The following is an 18,776-nucleotide window of genomic DNA, read 5'->3' as shown; positions in this document are numbered from 1 at the left end:
TTGTTTTGGATTCTTAAGGGTTAGTCCCAATAGATGTGTGCTTAAAATGAATATTAGTGAGAATGATTTAAATAATGAATGCAATAGAAATTTATGAGTTCAGTAGTGTTCCTACTCCCAATTTCTTATATTTTCTTTCCTTTAACAATACTTTTCAATTTTCTATTTTTTTTCTTCTTTTGACCTAAGCTTAGATTTTGAAAAGAGTTAAATCTTCAAACATATTTTCCAATTCATTGGGGGCCATTAGCCTATAAATAGCCCCCTATTCTCATTTGTAATATGTCCTTGAGAAATACAAAGCATTTTATTTTTTAAAAGCTCTCTCTCTTTTTTCTTTCTTTTGCTTTAATTATTTTGTAGGTTTTAAAGCTTACTTAATTTTTAGTTTTAGAGTTTAAGGCTGTATGATATTCGATTTAAGTTTCGGCACGTGACATTTAGCACCAAGGGTTAAGTCCATCATACTTGATGCAACTTAAATGTCTGAGTCTGCTTGTGGTCCGACTCTAATAAGTAATGTTGTCGCCCTTCCTAAGTGCTATAGCAAACTAGATGAAAATACGGACATTATGAATAATTGCATTATAAACTTTGACTTGACCTTTGCATAGATCCTCCACTACATGAAGCCGTAAAACAAACTTAGGTCTTCATCATAATAGCCAGTCCCTTCTAACATTGAGGAGCAGCAATTGAGGGATGATGGTTCTAGAAACATATATGTTTTTGTGTTATTTTTTCTAATTTTAATAAATTATACATAATTTTTATACTAATATTTATCAGTATTTGTGTTTTTCATTGAAATGATGGTAAGGCTTGTGTCTCATTAAAATATTGATGGAATTATCAACAAATTTTAACAATACCTACAGATTATGGATCATTTTTACCAACGAAATCATGATAATACTGACGAAAAATTCATCAACAATTTTGTCGAATATTACCGACGGAATGTGGTGATGGATTTATTCACTTACTAACTAGTTGAAATACAGAGAGATTCACTCTTTCCCAACAGAATGTTCCATCAAAGAATTACCGAACGAATTCCCTCTTTGCAACGAAATGGTCTTTATCAACTAGGGTAATTCCAACAGATTTTTCCCCTTTAACAACAGAATGTCACAAATTTTGTAGTGTTCATTATATTCTCAAGGATTATAACCTCTAACTGTTTTGCACACTAATAGTGAGGATGAATAAAATTGAAATAAGGAAATGGTGTTGCTATATAATAAAATTTTAACAACTCGTCAATGGGGAAAACATGTTGCTATGTATGGCCGTCGGAAGCCTTTTGCAAATCTAAGCTTGGGCCACAAGGATTAGACTAATGAATATATCAATTAAGGAACGACTGAAATAAGATGATAGTTCAACTTATTTTAAAAACTTATTGTTCCTTGCATAGTTATGTAAATTGCCTGCTTAAAGAAAATGGTGGGAGACACCAAAGATTAATTTATTCTATTTAATGCGTTGGCCTTGATGCTCATGCGGCTTGGAGCTTGATGGGTAGACCCTCCTCTGGAATGGGTGAAGGAATGTAGGAAATCTTCTCATTGGGATTCAGTTTCTCCCATTTGAATCTGGTGACCAGGTTGTGTATGAAAGTGAGGATTTCCAGTCGGGCATACTCCTTCCCAGGGCACATACGAGGACCTCCACCAAATGGAACAAATGTGTAGGGTGCAGGACCATTTCCTTCAAACCTAGAGGGATCAAACTTCTCTGGATCTGGGAAGTAGTTGGGATTCTTGTTTGTTGAATGGACGGTCCAGAAGGCCTGAAGCAATTAAGAGAACAAATAAGGGTATGGGTAAGTATTGATCAGTAGATAGCGAGATGGAAAGGATCGATTCTTTAGAATTACAAAATCATGAGAATGACATGATGATTTTTCTAATGGAAACATAGAGGTTTTACCTTCCATCCCTTTGGAATCGTATAACCTGCATAAGTAAAATCGGTGATGGCTTCTCTAAAAGCTCCATTAGCAGGTGGAGCCAGCCTCATTGCTTCGCATGCCACGCACCAAGTGTACTTCATCTTCTGAATATCTTTCCATCTCAATGGTTCTCCAGGCCCTTTGGACCTTAAAATATCCATTTGTTCTGCAATTAACCCAACAAGATGAAACATTAATTATAGAGAAAAAAGAAGAAGCATTAACTAATTCCCCGAATAGAAATTTAAAATATATATTGGTAGGAGTCGACGAGCCTGTCGAGCCACCTGGTGCTAAAATCCAAATTAATAACTGACTACTTTACATACCTTCCAACACCCTGTTATATATGTCTGGATAGTCAGTCAGATAGCTAACGATGAAGGTAATTGCAGTACTTGTTGTGTCGTGGCTTGCAATAAAGAAGCCTACAATCTTGTTGCCAATCTCTATCTCAGTCATACCGTCCATAAGCATGCTATCCACTAAGTCTGAAGCAACAGTTAGTCCTTTCTCCAACAGCTGGTTTTTCTTCTTGGTAATGAGGGCTAAAAGCTCTTGGCGAATCACTTTGCCTGCTTTCACGGCGCGATTGAACGTTGTTCCTGGAAGATCAATGGGCACGGATATGAGACCAGCAGTGGCAAGAGCAAAAGGCTTGGCAAATTTTTCAATCTCTTCCGGATCGTGAACACTCATGAATAGACGACAGGCGAGTGAGAAGGTGTACTTCTTGGAAAGTGGGAAGACTTGGACTTGATTATAGCGGGACCAATGTTGGTCTAGATGCTCCTTTGCCATGATATCCATGACGGGTATGTAATGTTGAAGGGACTCTGGCTTGAGGAAAGGAGGCAGATAGGCCCGAAGTTTAGTGGATTCTTCCTTGGAAGAATTATCAACACTGGATGGATCCATCAAAGCTTTCTTGATGGAATGCGGCCACCAGGAGGTGACATACTTGTTTTGGCCAGAGAAGAGGAACTTGTTGCCAGCAGCACCGCAAAAGATAGCCATGTCCTCTCCTAGCAATGATGTACGGAACACATCTGGTGAATATTTGGTAGTTCTGTCAGTTACGAATTTCTCAGGAGTTCCCCTTCTCGAAGCCAGCACATAATCCAAGGTTTCGCCGAGGTATGGGAGACCCTTTCTACCCGGAGGAACGTTGGGGGTGACGGCCCTGGATTTGTACTTGTAAACCAAGTAGATGACACCAACAGACACGTATAAAACTACCAAGTGGACCAAGTATGGCATCAAAAAATCGATGTCCATATCTGCTTAATTAACCTTTCACCTTACCTTTGCTACTTCGATTAATAAACGACTTAACACACTGGAACTAGTGGAGATTCATCTCACATCTGGTTACCATATTTATAGGCAACTGCCCAAGAGATCCAAGGGGCTTAACTAATTGATTTTACTTGTTTCCATCACACTTCGTCCGTATATTTGTCTTGGTCGATGAATCCTTTCAGCTGCATCCAAGTCTGGAATCTCTACATAATTTTATATCGAAAATCTTCTTTTATTGTCCGTCAATTGATACTACACTCTAATTTGTTGAACGCCTCTTTGCTGTCTGGTTTTGTATCAACTCAAACTAGCAGATGAAATGAATGTGAGTCATGTCTTAATATAAAATCAAAAGCCAGATCATTCAAAGAATCACTTGACGTTTTATTACTTCTTTTGAGTGTTTTTAGTTCTAATCTCTTAATGGAATTCAATTTCCTTCAAAACGAAGGCGATGGTAACAATTAATTGAACTTTGTTTCATCCATAAAATAAGCCAACACCATAAGAAACGAAAATGTGGATGCTATCATAGTGTCTCTGCAAGCAATACAAGACTATTAAAACAATTTGATTCCAAAATATGCTAGCTTTCAAATTTTTAAAGAGCTACCTAGTATGCAGTCCATTATGCGATTCTTTGTCCACCTTTAACATTAGGAATACATACATATATGTTGACGAGTTGCTTTTTCTAAACTTGACCCCAGGTGAATTCATTTGTTTTATATTATATTATTTTACATTATTGTGTTATGTTTTATTTTTTCAACATAATACAATTTTTTGCATACCAAGCTCAAATGGGTTCAATTTCGACTTTTTCGGAAAGGAGATCCTAGATTTTGTTTTGGACCTTGTAATGTGAAATTGACTACATGTGGAAAGTTATTGGAGATATATAGTCTTTAAGCATACCTTTTGAGAAGTTTAGGCTTTTGTGAACTCTCTTGTTTAATTTGGGTTGAATAGAGTTGAGATGTAGAATGAGGTAAATTTGAACAGTATTTGTTTTTATAGAAAATAAAAATATATGGTCTATTAGTGTGACATAATAAGTCGACAAGGATGCTAATATGATTGTCACATTAACATTTCCATCCCTCCAACTTAATAGAATATTCAATTTAAAATTTTGTTGGGTGGCTTTATTTAAAAGAATAATAGTATTTTTCCTAGTTAAATATTAATAATTAATTTTAGAAAGAAGGAAAAAAAATCATGTATCATCCATTTTTAGATTGTCATATAATTTAAACTCTTCAATTTCTCAAACCTTATACCATCCTCGTGCAAAAGGTTTGCTCCAAGCATTAAATGATTAAATAATTACCCCTATGAGTGATTATAAGTTCCTTTTTATAAAGAAGAAGAAGAGAATTTTATATGTTCTAATAGATTAAATTAACTAAAGTTTTAAAGATGACATGAGAATTTTGACAAAAAAAAATTGTATTTTTTTTCAAATTTTGGTATTGTCTTCTCATAAATCTTTTTGTATGAGGATGTAGATCTCAAGTACACCATTTTGTTTTAGTTGCAATTGATTGATTAAATGCTCATAGAAAGTCGTTGCTACTATTACGGATCCTACATTAATAAGAAATAAGAAGGTTTTTGGACTTATAAGTAATGATCTTCTTTCATCGAATAAACATATTTTTTCAGTTGAAATTGTGAATCGTTATAAGTCATATTAAAACCTACTCAACTCTTTATATCAACACAATTATGTGAAATAAAATATTATAAATCTTATATCAATAAGAGATGGAATAGATTTTAAGCTTATACAATAAAAACGGTTATAACCGTATAAATAAAAATCTTTTTCTACTCAATAGACATATTTTTAAATTGAAATTGCAAACCCGTTACACTATCGAATGTAAATCAAACTTATACTATAAAACTTGTGTAATCCTAATATAAAATAGTGTGTTTGGCGTGCAAAACAAAAGTGTTCATACAATACAAAGGAGGATGCCACCAAAGTGGAATGTCAAAATGCACCAGAATTGGGTTATGGACTAAGTACAATGATCAGTGTCGTTTAATTGGTCTGAACTAACCCCCATTATAATTGCGAGTAATCTGTTATAGATTCCGATGTATATAGCCCTAAATCTGGTGAGCATCCTCATCTTCCAAACCCACCCAAGCGCTTTGGTAGCGGCTCCAATGCCAAGGCTTCTTTTCTCTTCCTGGATCACTTATTCCATGTTCTATTTTATACAGGATTCTTCTATGTTTTGGCGTCTATAGGTAGGCCTGCATACACATTGCACTTTAAAATATCAAGCATGACGATTTGGGAATAGAATATATGATGATGATGATGATGATTTCGTTCTCGACTTCTAGAGAAGCAGGCCGGCAGCACATCTCTCTCGACTTTTAGTGATGCTTTTTGTATATAAGAATCTTCATAATAGCATATTGAGAGTTTTGTTTTTGGCTGTTATTCTTCAACCTTGGTGACAGGAACCACTAGGACAGGAGGGAGCAGAATAGCAATGGAAGCTGCGGGTAAAGGCGGAGGAGGCCAACTGAGGAGACTTCACATCATATACTTCCTCAACCGTATGGGTCGCACCGAGCACCCCCATCTCATTCGTGTTCACCATGTCAATGAAAAGGGCGTTTATCTAAGAGGTCCGACATCTTTGCTCTGATTCACTGTTTCATTTCTCTTTTTGGTATATGTCAAACCATTCCTTAATTAGTGTGTTTTGATTGATCCATTGAAAAAGATGTGAAGAGGTGGCTATCAGATTTGAGAGGAAAAGGCATGCCGGAATCTTTTTCTTGGTCCTACAAGAGGTATTTTTATATCCCTACCTGATCCCTACATCTATAAATCTATGCCACTATTCACGAATAACTATATTACCACAACAATGATTGTGCAATGAAGTTTGAATCTGCCATTTCTAATGGGGCCATTACATTTCCATTTTGGCCAAATTTAATTGCAGGAGGTACAAGACCGGTTATGTTTGGCAAGACTTGATGGATGATGAACTAATCACCCCAATCTCGGACAACGAATATGTCCTTAAAGGCTCCGAGATCATGCCCTCTACCCCATTTGGTTATTACCCTATTCATTTCCATTTCAATGTTTGAGATTGTCCTTAACAGTTGTATATTTGGGGCTAATTATACGTTTTCTTGGCACGGTAGAGGCTACTTCACAGGGTGAAAAGAGGGCCGTTGAGATTGAAGAAAAGGACCCCCGGGACAAGCCGTTACCTAAGGAAGCAATACAAGAGAACTCTAGTTATTTTTTGCCCGAAATCTACCAAGAATCACCTCAATTTGCCTTAGACTTAGAGACGAAGCTTGACGATAAGTCTCACCAGACGCAGCAGGGCGGCAAAGATGAAGATCCATCCTCCTTTTACTCCGCCATGCAGAATCAGAAGAACAAGAGAGGGGCAAAGACAAAAGACAAATGCAACAACAATAACGTGGACAAAGTAATGGATATTCCAAGTTGTTCGTCATTTTCATCGCCGCCATTTTCACCGACACTATCCTATGCAACGGGCAAGGGCTATTCGAGGGGAGCACGTCAGAAGCTTCGGAATTTGCTGAGCTGTGGTGCCGTTGACACCGACGATGCTGCGCTAATCATGCTTAATCGAGTGGGAAAAATCAAGCCTACCCATTTCGACTATTCCTGTGGTAAAAGCGTTAAGATAATTAAAGGAGACACATTGGGTGGGTCTGCCAGGGTTTTTGGAACTCCATGGAATGAGCAACAACAGTGCATGGCTTCGTATGTCGTTACTCCCCAATCATGTTACATTTTACACAAATATTATGTATGAAGGGTACTGATATGGTATGCTTCGATGTAGCAGGAAAAGCTTTGACGAGGCCAAGAATTGCAAGAAGAAGCAGGGGGCTGAATTTGGTTGCTCGAAAGTGGTCTCGGCTGCATACAAGCCAGTGGGAGGGCCAACTTGCTCGTAAGTGCCCTTATATCCGATCTATATATTTAGATATATTGCTGACTGCAAAAATGGAGGAGATTGCTACGAGAGCAGACCAAACTCAACCGCTTAAGAAACTAAAATGCAGAAAGGAAAAGCAACCACTGCAGGGTGCCGACAACAAACTGATTTAAAAGTTTAACAAAATGCCAAGTGAAAATGAGATTTGTAAAGGTCTTCTATGTTTCCCATTAGTTTATTCCCCCACTTTATACTCCTATTTTGATTGATAAACTACTTGAATTAGTTTTGCACTCTTACTTTGCTTATAGAGTGAACTCACAAACAAAGTGCAATCAGCAATCATGACAAGATGATAAGACAGTTTGCTGCCTGTGTGACAGGTTCCAGTCAATAAGAGATAAGAGTTAGGATGGTCTCAAACTTTAACAACTAGTCTTCCTCTATCTATTACATATGTTTTATAAGTTCAATATGATGCTCTCTAATGAGCAATATCAAAATCATTTCAACTCTTTGTTGACGTGAGATTATATCTTAAAATAAAAAATCGTATGTCAGTTAAAAAATTAAATAAGTCTCAAACTTGTAAGTAAGAATTTTTTTTATTTAATAGATACAATTTTTAGATTAAAAATGTGAGTTCATGACACCTAACCATACCTAATAGACAAATCTAAAATGTTTTTTAGATTGGATTTATTCTCATTGAAATCTATGTTGCAAGTTTGTAGGCACGTTTTCAAGCAGGAATACTATCCTAAATTAGAAGAATTCATGGGATGCCAGTAATTATGATCTACAACCGAACCTTATTATCCACTTCCCTTGCCTGGTTTTGAATAGAGCTTTCAGTTGCTGCCATCAAACACTAATCGAATCTTCCCCGATGTAATGTAGGCAATGCGGGAAATTGTTCAAGCCAGAGAGGATGCACAGGCATATGAAGTACTGCAAAGGAACAAAAGCACCAAAAAGATTGCTGTCGCTTCAATTGAGAAACTGGCTGAATTTCTCCCACAAGGAACCATCTCCTAGCATTTTTCCTGGCCATCTGAATGTTACTGCTAGCATTATGAATGTCAGGGAGAAATGAGAACAATCATACCTGCCACGATTTTTAATGTGAATGAAATAGATAGCTTATCATTATCCAACAAATATATTTTGTAAACAGATAGCTTATGTACAATTACATGATGTAAATAGAGAAGTATACATCATAGAATCCTTGTCTGTTTGAACATGGTGGTTCTTTCTTTCCCAACATCATTCCAACAAGGGTTCCAACAGCGGCTTTGACAATGGGGTTTGTAGTTCCATGGTGAACGTGACTGCCACTGCAAGAGCTGAACAGACTGCTGGTACGAGACCTAAACCATATCTTGTAACTGAAAAATTAAAGTTCGTTGAATAGTTTCCCACAATTATAGGTGAGCTACCTGCATCAAAGAAGATTATACCATTCACACACATTAATGAAGATTCTTGGATATCACCTTCGATTCCGAACCAAGAAACAGGTATAAAGAAGCATGTCAAGTTCCTCTTCTTTTCATTGTTCTTTAGGTACAGATGGAGAGGGAGGAAAAGTGGAATTAAGACAGGTCGAACATGTATTCAAATATGACAGAAAACTTACTTTGATAGGATTGAAGAACAAATAGGGCAAGCCCACATGAGATTTTGTCCAGGAAGCTCAATGATCCACAAACAAAAGCACAACCATTAAGATCTTCACCAATTACAACACTCTGCATGCTGACTGCAGTTACCTACATTCATTTGCAATTGGAATAAGCAACAGGAAAGAAAAAAATACTAAAAGACCATAAGAAAAGGAAAATAAGATGAATAAAGTTCGCTGCATCAAAATACTAAAATTTTACATTGATTTAAGAAAGGAATAAATAAATCAAATTTTAAACATATAAATACAAAACAAATGTCTTTACTCTAATGGATCCAAGGAAACACAAGGAATAACTGAATCATACACAACCAACCTACACGACAAGGTTTTGTCTCCTTAATTGAATGCAAGCAGATACCATAACAAAAATCACTCACCAAATGGTGGATGTGATATAGGAATCATCTTAATAAGCTGATACGTAAAACCCATGTATTCCTATATTGGCAGTGTGCCTATGATTTATGAATATGTTCATCATCACATCCAGAAAACTATACAGAGAACCAACAATCTGGCATATGGCCAAAACATCCATCTACAAGAAATGTCATTGACCTCACTTTAAATGTAATACTCCAGCTTTTTTTTCAATGAAATTGCTACTACAAATGTATGGCCGGACGGTGACTAGATTCACATCAAAGCTTCTGATACAATGCCAACTGAGCTTACAACCATATATCTGCATGACGCATTAACTTTAGGACAGTATTTTGCTATCCTGAATAATTCAGCTTTTTCTTAATCAAAATTACTACTACCAACATATGGCTGGAAAGTGGGTAGCAGGTTAAGGAAGGTTTTTAAACTGAGATTCTGATTCAAATGCCACTTCATTTTAACCCCAATGCATTGTCAACAGATGAGTACACTCAACTGAGACAATCAACATTCCAGACAGCATTTTGCTTAGGTCAGACTATAACTTGTCACCGGTGTATGTCCCAATTTTACATTGCATGGAAGTAAATGAAGAGCAAGGCACAGGGTTTCCAACATACCGTCATTAATGCATTAGCTATTCCAATAAATACCGATATGGCATACATGAATAGACTCATGCTTCTAGGTAAGAGAAGAATCCCTACACCACAAAACATCCAAAGAATTCCTCCAGCTGCATAGTAAGCCTTCAGGCGTTGGCCATTCCATGCAATCTCCTATAAGGTTAATACTTTACACTTAAGGATTCACAAGAGTGAGATGAAGCTTTTCAAAGACAGAACAAGTTTTATGAGGCACACCTGAAGAAGAACAGACACTATGAAGCTGCAAATATAGATAATGGCAGGAACCTAACCAATCAATAACAGAAGATATTAGGTCAAGCATTCATCTCCAAAACAAATCGAAGACAGGAAATAAATCTTATGATGACAAGTTCTATTCACATACCAAAGCTTTAGCAGACTGGGCCATCAGCAAATCATTAATTACATAGAATGCAAGATATGCCTTCAAAAAAAGAAACCATCTTTAAGTTTAAAATAATTCCTTTTGGGCGATTAGTGAAAAGTATATTAAGCCACAAATCAAAGAAAAAAATTTATGCTTACTTGTGAAACATTGAGCACTAGTCTTGTAAGCACATAAACAAGAGCAACTTGATAATATAGAATTTTGCGGAACCAATAGGTCCATGAAATCCTTGCATAGATATTTCCATGTACACTTATCTTTGATCTACATAAGAATATAAAATTCTTGCAATAAGGAACAAGCTACAATTGCATAACCTGCAAATCATGCTGGGGAATTCTGTTCAAAGATACAGCTCACCTTGGTTCATTTGTTCCAAGATGAAATATGCCCACAAAGCAGCATCCTATGAATATTGATAAGTATGCAATCCAGCGGTACTGCTCAGTAGAGGCCAAAATAATGATTATGCCCAAACAAAAACACCTAAATTCAGGATCACATCTTCTGTAAAGACCATACCTGATTTTCAATATCAGCATAAGTTTTTGCTATGCTGATATTAAATACTATTAAAGCAATTCCATATAGGCTGAGATTTGCAACCTAGATTAACAGGAAATTTAACATCAGCCATGATACTCATAAGCATGCATAAAGTCAATAGGTAAGGGAGTTGACCATAGTAAAGGCATTCCGACAGCTTGCCAGCACTACTCTGCTAGTTGAATTGAGAGAGATGCAATTCACCATGGACCTGCAATAGAAACATTAGAACCCAGGGAAATGTAATTGGATACCAAGATCAAAGGAAAAATATAAATGATATCCCGTCCCAAGAATCCAAATTAAAAAAAATTGGTAATAATTTAGAGGGAAAAAGAAAAAACTTCATCTCATCCAATCCAGTCATTCATATTTGGAAACTGTAAGCTTTTGCCATGAGCTCCTACTTTTAACTAAAGCTTTTGCTTTTCTATCTTTGACATTAAAACCATGTTCCCTGCCCCATTGTCCTGCTTAAAAGAATTAATATGATATCATGCACACTTCAACAGGCAGAAATTAAGCTATAGAAAAATTACATGTGTGAAACCTGAGTAGCAGCCCAGCCCACATTAAAAATTGCAGCAAATGTACTGTATGAAATAGTCTCTACTGTTGATGAAAAAGTGGCAAGGGCTTTACAAGGTAAACAACCACCAAAAACAGAAGAAAATGAAACAGCAACCAAGACAGATCCTGCACCATGCCATATTTTGAAATGTCCAAACCTGTCTATCTATCAAGTAAATGAACAAAAAATTTGGGAAAGTTATTGTCACAAATCATTAGAAAAAAAGGAGATAAAAAAATAAAATCTTTCTTGATATTACAATTATAGTACTAATTTCAATCATGCTGCACATCACAACCAAGCATGTAAAGCGTGTATCAGTGGCTATCAGATAGCAAGTATTAAAACATAGATTCAACATCAATTACCAGTTCACCAACAAATATGGTGGCTAAACCATCAGCTATCTGGCCGGAGAGCATGACAGTAGCAGCGTCCCTACAAAAGGACATACATGAAATATTAGATTTACAAAACAAAATAAATAAATAAATGAAGACAATTTACATCAATGATTTTCAAAGAGCTCATCATAAAATTTAGCTAGGTTCAAGTAAATAATAACCCAAAACCAAGTAGATCAATTTTAGAAGCTTTTTATGTAGAAATGAAGAAAATCATAAAATCCAAAACGTTTAGACAGTTCTCCTTTTCTGGTAACATAAGATCTTGTGTAATAATAGAATGACATCCAGCAAATTTGCGCTTTTATTTTCCATGATCTCAAAAGTTATACTGACATCCACTGTGTCATCCTCCCACATAGGTAGGGTGAGATCCAATAAAGATGTGTCTTCTTTTGCATGGCTAGGGAATGAATAAAAAAAAATATCCCTAACAGGTTATGACCTGTATTCCCATGCAAGGATGGCTGTTGTTTTGAAAAACAGAGCAGGTGGGTTATATCAGTAAAAAATCAAGGTCGGGGACTGGGGAGTCACTGCTTTAGGTTGTCCTGCTCTACCCCCGTATCAGGATATAAATAAAAATTTATTGAATTTTTTAATTTTTTTAATTTACATCATGTAAATGTATTACATCAATAATTTTGTACATGGATACTATACGAGAGACTATTTATATAATAAAATATTTAAAATGCAATCTATATTAAAATGAAACATCTTTTAATGAAATAAACAACAATAGTAAGTTCAGAGTAAAATGGTAGAATGCAAGACATAAATTTTTCTCACATGGCCAAGATGAGTATTGCAAGTGACAACCCGAGATTGCAGCAGAGAAGGTTCGAGGTAAGGTATTAAGATATTGGGTCACAATTACGGGATGGGGGTGGGGACCCCACCTCTCCCACCCAACTGCCATCCCTATTCATGGTGGCAGTTTTAACAGCATAAGGGCTTCTACTATTCCAACATAAGACCAAAGAATTCTAAGTCATTCTACTTCTGGTTAACATCTCTATCATTGTTGTATATAAACCACTTCAATCATCATAAAATTCATGTCAATGGGGTCAAACACAATCCTTCCCTAATTCTAAAACGTGATTTCTATCTTCTACTGCAGAGAAACCCGAGTCCTAGACTTCATTCCTAACAAAATGTGTATATTTGTAAACATGACAGATTTAACATGCTTGCGATCTTGATTCTGCATCGACATGGATACACCTACTGTTGCCAATTGGAGTTTTAAGAGCTTATACCCTTTTTTTCCTCCAAATGGTATGAGTTTTCTGACTGGATTTTAATGAAAGAATGAGAACAGGGGCATAAATAGCACCTAAATTCCTTTGAGACTTATACAAATGTGAAACAATCGGCAAAAAATCTCACTTTGTGAAAACAAATGAAAGGGTGGGATCATATCTATATTACTAGATTAACTTTTACTAATACCAAACTCAACATGAGATAGGTTAAAAAATATGCATTTACAGGACCCATTTTTATTTAAAGCTATTAGGATAAACACACAAGTTAAGAGTCACAATTAGAAAAGGAGGAAAAATATATTGCAAATCTATCCTGAAGCATGAATTTCAGACAGAGTACTAAGATATATACCTTTGGGAGAGCCCAATGTCTGTTAAGAACAGTAAGAGATAAGTAAACCAGCATGCAGACGTGATGTCATTTAGCATGTGACCCACACCATAATAGAAAACAGACCATCTTCCAACACGCTTAGAGAATGAATCATCTTCAATACTGTTACTCATTACAGTCAAGGAGGTGATGTAAACCTCTTTCAACTGTGTAAAGACCTCTTTCAACTGTGTAAAGAATTGCAGTTTCTGATCAATCCAAACCTACAAGGAGAGCATTCATGGTTGAGAGTAACTATTAAACTAAAAAACAGAACCACAGTATTTATATGAAGAAGCAAAGGAGAGTCAAGAAAAAGGCAAAGCGAGAATATTCACAAGAAAAATTTTGAATTGTTTTTTTGCTAAAATAAATACAATTCATTAAACTTTAGTATTACTAAACTCAATGAGATCACAAGATCTTCTTGTTTAGCATCCAGTGCATTGACAAAAAGCTGCAAGCTCTATGATGTGGAATTTCTAAATTACATACAGTTACTTATAACTAATGCAGGACAAACAGGAGTTGATTGAAGAATTTAGTCTTTAGGACATTAATAATCACTTCATTTTCCATTGTCTTCTACCAAATCAAACAGAACAATGAAATAGGGGTTTTTTTTATTACTATTATTTTCGGTATCTAAAGAGTGAAGTGTTGCTAAACTTAATCCTGTAATCATTGAGCTGTAATTCATGATCCCAACCCCTGCCATCAAGGTTTGGTTTTTCTTTTTTTTTTTTGCAGAAAAAGAGATTTAATTCATCCAAAGATGGAGGCAAGCATGCTACAAATGAAACAAACTGGCAAATAACTAGGCAAACACATGACCTTCTAAATCCCAGTTTTGACAGGTTCTGTTAATCATATCCCCTGCTATATTCTCTATATCATGAAGCCTGCTATGAACCACCTCCTAAATGCAACTCAGAATGGCAGTATCACTTCTAACCTTTTTACCATGAATCCTATTGTTTCAATCGAGCCACATAAAGTATAGCACTCCAAACAATTCTAAGAACAACAGCAATCAAACCTTTCCCCTTAAGCTTCTGTTTTGCCATTCATCTTACAAGTCACATAAAGAACCATGAATCAATTACGGTGACAACATAAGACTGTTGATCCAAAAAGCAACATATAAAGAAGAAGAGAACAACAAGAAGGAAGACTTGCGGAAACCAAGACTATTATATAGACACATGAAATTAAACGCAATACTAATCAGATAGAACATGACAAACATCGTTTGCAGAGAGGGAGGAGAATACATAGAATCAGTAGTACCTTCACCCGCCGAAGCAAAGGAGAAGAAAGAAAGGAGTCGAGGTCTAAGTTGTAACATACAAGAGCAATTATATAGAGGGAAGCAAGCAAACAAAGATTGAAAGCAAGAGAGAAGAGAGGTAGAGATGCTCACAGTTGAAGTACAAGGCCTGGCGTGCAGGAAACCCGTAGGAAACCCAAGACAGAAACTTTTCCTTTGTCTGAATTTAATATTATTAAAAATTCCATTCAAATCACGTAAAGAGACAACTGAAGGATGAGAGAAAAACAAAACAAAGTTGGAAAAAGAAAGAGTTAATTACAAATTTAGTACCGAACTATATTAAATTGTAGAAATTAGTCTTAAAACTATAAAAACTGTTCAATCCCACCCCAACTGTCAAGTCTCAGTTAAATCCGAAGAACTTGGGTGGCCAATGTTGTATGCCACGTGTACGTGAAATTTTTCTAGGTTCCCTTCTCTCTCTCTCCTTCGACTCCCGACTCCCGCCACACAGTTACTCATCAACCACCTAGAATCTGCACATGGAAAAAATTCAGTCCACAATCAAATGCACACAAAATTCAAGATAAATTTCAATCCGTAACCAAATTCATCCAAAATTCACAAAAATCCAAACGTCGTAATAAAAAATTCACATAAAAATTCAACCAAACCAAACTAAAAATCCAAGATTGCGGTGTGTATGCGTGAGGAAAAATTAAACAAAAGGAAAGTGATTCTCGGAGAATATTTTGGCTGTGAACAGAGCGTGGCGGGAAAGAGGATCCGCCGCCGAGGTTGAGGCTGTGAATCACGGAGGAGCAGAAGGGAAGAAACAGTTGGAAAGAGAAAGAAGTAGCCAGCTCACCTTATATAGGTTACCATATGGCATCCACGTGTTCATTTTGTAAACGGATTCAATTGACGCCGTCAAAAATATCAAAATTGAAGTTGCAAATGTCGTTCCAGAATAGGCGAGGCGGTAGAAATATTGGTAATGGAGCCAAAGCTCGTCGTTCGGCGCTTCGGCTCTGCGTTTCTGAACTCTTGACAGTTGATCCTAAAATTCAGATACATGCGGGACCAACGTAACCTAGGAAGGAGGGCGAAGGCTGGATTGTCAACACAGCCTCCCTAACTACCAGTCATACATACCAAAGCATACGCGATCATCATCATCGTCAATTCACCGTGTTACCACATATAATAAATTTGATAAGTAATATATAAATAAATATATTCGTTGTTAATTAAGGAAATAAAATAAATTAATGCATTCATAATTAGTGAATAATTACTATTTTAATATATTTAAAAAATATAATTTGTTACTTATAACCATGTGAAATGTGTTATTAACTAGTACATTTATTTTGGTTTCAATATATATATATATATATATATACACATTTAGTAATTATTTCATGAAATTTTTTATTTTTATTACAATTTTCATTTAGCTTATTTAATATAATATTATTAGTTAACATTAATTGTTATTTTATCTAATCCTACAATATAATTGTAAAATACAAAAAAATAATTTTTATTCTTTAGATATATATATGTAAATATATTATTATTATTACTTCATTCAAATTTTTTTAAATTTCAAATATTAAATATTTTTAAAATTATAAAAATATTCAAGTTTTACCTAATACTTTATACACACAACTATCACTATCTTTATCAAATAAATTTTGTCCAATTATTAGTTTCAAACTCAGCAATTCTCAATAAATTATCAATTTCAAAATCACCATTGTTATTAATCTCGATATTTTATTGAATTATTTTTTTTATCCGAGTGCAACACACATAGTAAAGTTAAGATTCAAGAATTAGGGATACATTCTAATTCGATTCGCTTATGTATTAGTTTAATTAATTAATTTGTTCAGTAATCTAAATTTAAGAATTTTAATTGAAACCATTGGACAATCGACTCGTTTATTTGAAAGATGAGATATATATATAAAATAATTTTTTGATTAAATCTTAATTACCCTCCGGAAATCCGGACTAGTCGTTAACCAAATGCGGGGCCCTCCTCGCCATTGTGCTTTCTGTCTACCTCATACCAGAAAAATCCTACTGGTTAATCACCACCGGTTCAACGTGCAGTGTGCGTATAAAGACAAAAATGGCCGTTTCCAATCTGCCTGGTGCCCAATCGCCAGTTGACGCAGGAATCTGGCTTTTACAGTACAGTTGTAACTTGGGTTTGAAAAGTGAAAAAAAAAATTATTAAAAAATTAAAAAGAAAGCAAAATGAACGGAGCCCTCAATCTATGGAAACCAAAACCCCTTTGTGGTCTAACAAAGGATAAGATAAAGCAGTACCCGTGGGATGGAGTTTGGTTGGCGGTGAATGATCCATTGTGTTGCGTGAGGTTGTTTGCTACCCGGTTCAACCGATTAGGTTCTAAGGAGTTTCCAATTCCACATCCAACAAAATAGGCCTGCCTTTGTTTTCTTCTCCTTACTAGTTTCTATCATTCACGCCTCCTCCTATGTGTCACGGACGAGACAATTGGTACCATATAACTGGCTACAAGTCCGGGGAACTAAACCTGAACCCAAAAAAATACAACACATATATGAACTAGTAGGACATAACAATGTCAAAAGAAATAAATAGCAAGTTCTATATATATATATATATATATATATACTTATACTTAACAGTCAACAGTCATTTTGTATTACTCTAGCAAAGCAAGCTTCATGTTGAAGCACTCAAGATAATTCTATGTTCATAAGATCAGAACACTTAGCTGATCCTGGAACTTGTTTCCACCAAAAATTTGCTATAAAAAAGCAATTTGACAGGCCTTTGAATGTTACCATTTTCAGATTATCTAGTCCATAGCTTAGTTTGAAATTACCAAGTGCTCAAAAGCATGCATTCTCTGTGTTGATATGAACAAGGGCTTTAATATTGTGCTTCATGCCCATGCAATAATTTTCTGACATCCCAAACAACAAACTGAACCATGTAAATTTTCAAAGGGATTTTAGTGCCAAGTCAATGCCCAGTTTTTGTTCTAGGGGCAGTGAGCTGCAAATTATTTTTCTGACAGAGTTAGGGAACTGTTTGAGCTTAATCGTCAGTTGCTAATTATTTAGGTTCCTCGTGTTCAAATCAAATTATTATGTAATGAAAAATCTCTTATTAAGCAAGTAAAAGACTTGGAATGACACATTGATTGTTGAGATCATTAATTTTTTTTTTTTTAAAAAAAGACTTATGTGCTCTATCAGTAAGATTTTCATATACCATGTATCATGATTATATATTTTCACATACTAGATTAGAACATATTTATGGAGTTTAAGAACTACTACGAACATGTTGAACTTAAAAGCCATTGCAAATTTTTGTCTGTTTTCTTTGTTATTTACTCAATTTTGAGCTTGATATTCTTTTTAAGCTAAAACATTGTTTTGCATCATGTGTTAATCTTTTCTGGGCTATCTCCGTCTGGTTAATGATATATCCATCAGAATAAGAGATGGATTTCTTACTTATCAACAACCTTTTCGCTTTGTCAAATATGTAATCATTAGTTATAATTTAGTCAGAAGAGTTCTGCCAGTACACGGAATAATGTTAATCGGAACTTTTATCCAAAGAAACTGGCCATTCACTGGATACACCGCCATCAGCCAGTAGAAGCACCTACCACAATGTGGTTATCCTGCTCTGGAGTTCACGCCAACCATTTGAAAGCTTTTCCAAACAGATTAAGCATTTCCTTACCTACTTATAGGTTTTGATTTTTTTTCATTTCGTCTATTTAGTTCATTAATTGGTATATAATTTTTTTATTTAAAAAATAAGATTCAAATTCTCTCTCACAATTTAATAACAAATATAAACTTGTCAATAATAATTAACTTAATTAAAAAATCTTTTATTATTTTATATCACATGTTATTAGTGTGATATATTGACATCATCATGTGATATTTTTTATATTTTATGTCAATTTC

The 18,776-nt window shown here is 35.2% G+C and overlaps 2 protein-coding genes and 1 pseudogene across 7 annotated transcripts; 1 reads left to right on the top strand and 2 right to left on the bottom strand.

Annotated features, from left to right (window-relative positions):
* Positions 1 to 1,501: 1,501 nt before the first annotated feature.
* LOC110420045 (beta-amyrin 28-monooxygenase pseudogene) lies at positions 1,502 to 3,244 on the bottom strand (annotated as a pseudogene).
* A 2,248-nt stretch (positions 3,245 to 5,492) lies between these two features.
* On the top strand, positions 5,493 to 7,543 carry LOC110420047 (UPSTREAM OF FLC protein (DUF966)). Its single transcript, XM_021433205.2, has 6 exons — positions 5,493 to 5,524; positions 5,744 to 5,914; positions 6,013 to 6,082; positions 6,238 to 6,353; positions 6,446 to 7,043; positions 7,129 to 7,543. The coding sequence occupies exons 2-6, from the start codon at positions 5,776 to 5,778 to the stop codon at positions 7,238 to 7,240; spliced, it is 1,035 nt and encodes a 344-aa protein (XP_021288880.1). The 5' UTR covers positions 5,493 to 5,524; positions 5,744 to 5,775; the 3' UTR covers positions 7,241 to 7,543.
* Positions 7,544 to 7,904: 361 nt separating this feature from the next.
* On the bottom strand, positions 7,905 to 15,924 carry LOC110420046 (uncharacterized). Of its 6 annotated transcripts, none has more exons than XM_021433200.2 (16): positions 15,646 to 15,924; positions 15,166 to 15,313; positions 14,928 to 15,043; positions 13,484 to 13,728; positions 11,822 to 11,891; positions 11,422 to 11,618; positions 11,018 to 11,093; positions 10,859 to 10,942; positions 10,697 to 10,776; positions 10,474 to 10,600; positions 10,313 to 10,372; positions 10,162 to 10,212; positions 9,919 to 10,077; positions 8,864 to 8,996; positions 8,441 to 8,663; positions 7,907 to 8,329 (listed from the first exon to the last, which is right to left on the bottom strand). In XM_021433200.2, the coding sequence occupies exons 4-15, from the start codon at positions 13,636 to 13,638 to the stop codon at positions 8,491 to 8,493; spliced, it is 1,365 nt and encodes a 454-aa protein (XP_021288875.1). In that variant the 5' UTR covers positions 13,639 to 13,728; positions 14,928 to 15,043; positions 15,166 to 15,313; positions 15,646 to 15,924; the 3' UTR covers positions 7,907 to 8,329; positions 8,441 to 8,490. The 6 variants fall into 6 exon arrangements, with proteins under 6 accessions (XP_021288878.1, XP_021288879.1, XP_021288875.1 ...); XM_021433201.2 differs by lacking the exon at positions 15,646 to 15,924 and adding an exon at positions 15,447 to 15,620; XM_021433203.2 differs by lacking the exon at positions 15,646 to 15,924 and having other exon boundaries at positions 7,905 to 8,285; positions 15,166 to 15,620.
* Between the last annotated feature and the right edge of the window lie 2,852 nt (positions 15,925 to 18,776).

Source organism: Theobroma umbraticum, unplaced genomic scaffold, assembly GCF_002168275.2.
Source record: "Theobroma umbraticum cultivar Fairchild unplaced genomic scaffold, ASM216827v3 scaffold_67.0, whole genome shotgun sequence".
In the NCBI taxonomy this organism is placed as follows: domain Eukaryota; kingdom Viridiplantae; phylum Streptophyta; class Magnoliopsida; order Malvales; family Malvaceae; genus Theobroma; species Theobroma umbraticum.
Note: the sequence above shows the minus strand (reverse complement) of the source record. Positions and strands in the feature narration are given on the sequence as shown.

Excerpts from the sequence above, each read along its gene's own strand:
- LOC110420047 (XM_021433205.2), top strand. The coding sequence starts at position 5,776 with ATGGAAGCTGCGGGTAAAGGCGGAGGAGGCCAACTGAGGAGACTTCAC. Across the intron at positions 6,354-6,445 it reads CATGCCCTCTACCCCATTTG|AGGCTACTTCACAGGGTGAA; the intron begins GTTATTACCCTA and ends TTGGCACGGTAG. Across the intron at positions 7,044-7,128 it reads CAACAACAGTGCATGGCTTC|GAAAAGCTTTGACGAGGCCA; the intron begins GTATGTCGTTAC and ends TCGATGTAGCAG.
- LOC110420046 (XM_021433200.2), bottom strand. The coding sequence starts at position 13,638 with ATGAGTAACAGTATTGAAGATGATTCATTCTCTAAGCGTGTTGGAAGA. Across the intron at positions 11,892-13,483 it reads GACATTGGGCTCTCCCAAAG|GGACGCTGCTACTGTCATGC; the intron begins GTATATATCTTA and ends GTCCTTTTGTAG. Across the intron at positions 10,943-11,017 it reads GTCGGAATGCCTTTACTATG|GTTGCAAATCTCAGCCTATA; the intron begins GTCAACTCCCTT and ends CTGTTAATCTAG.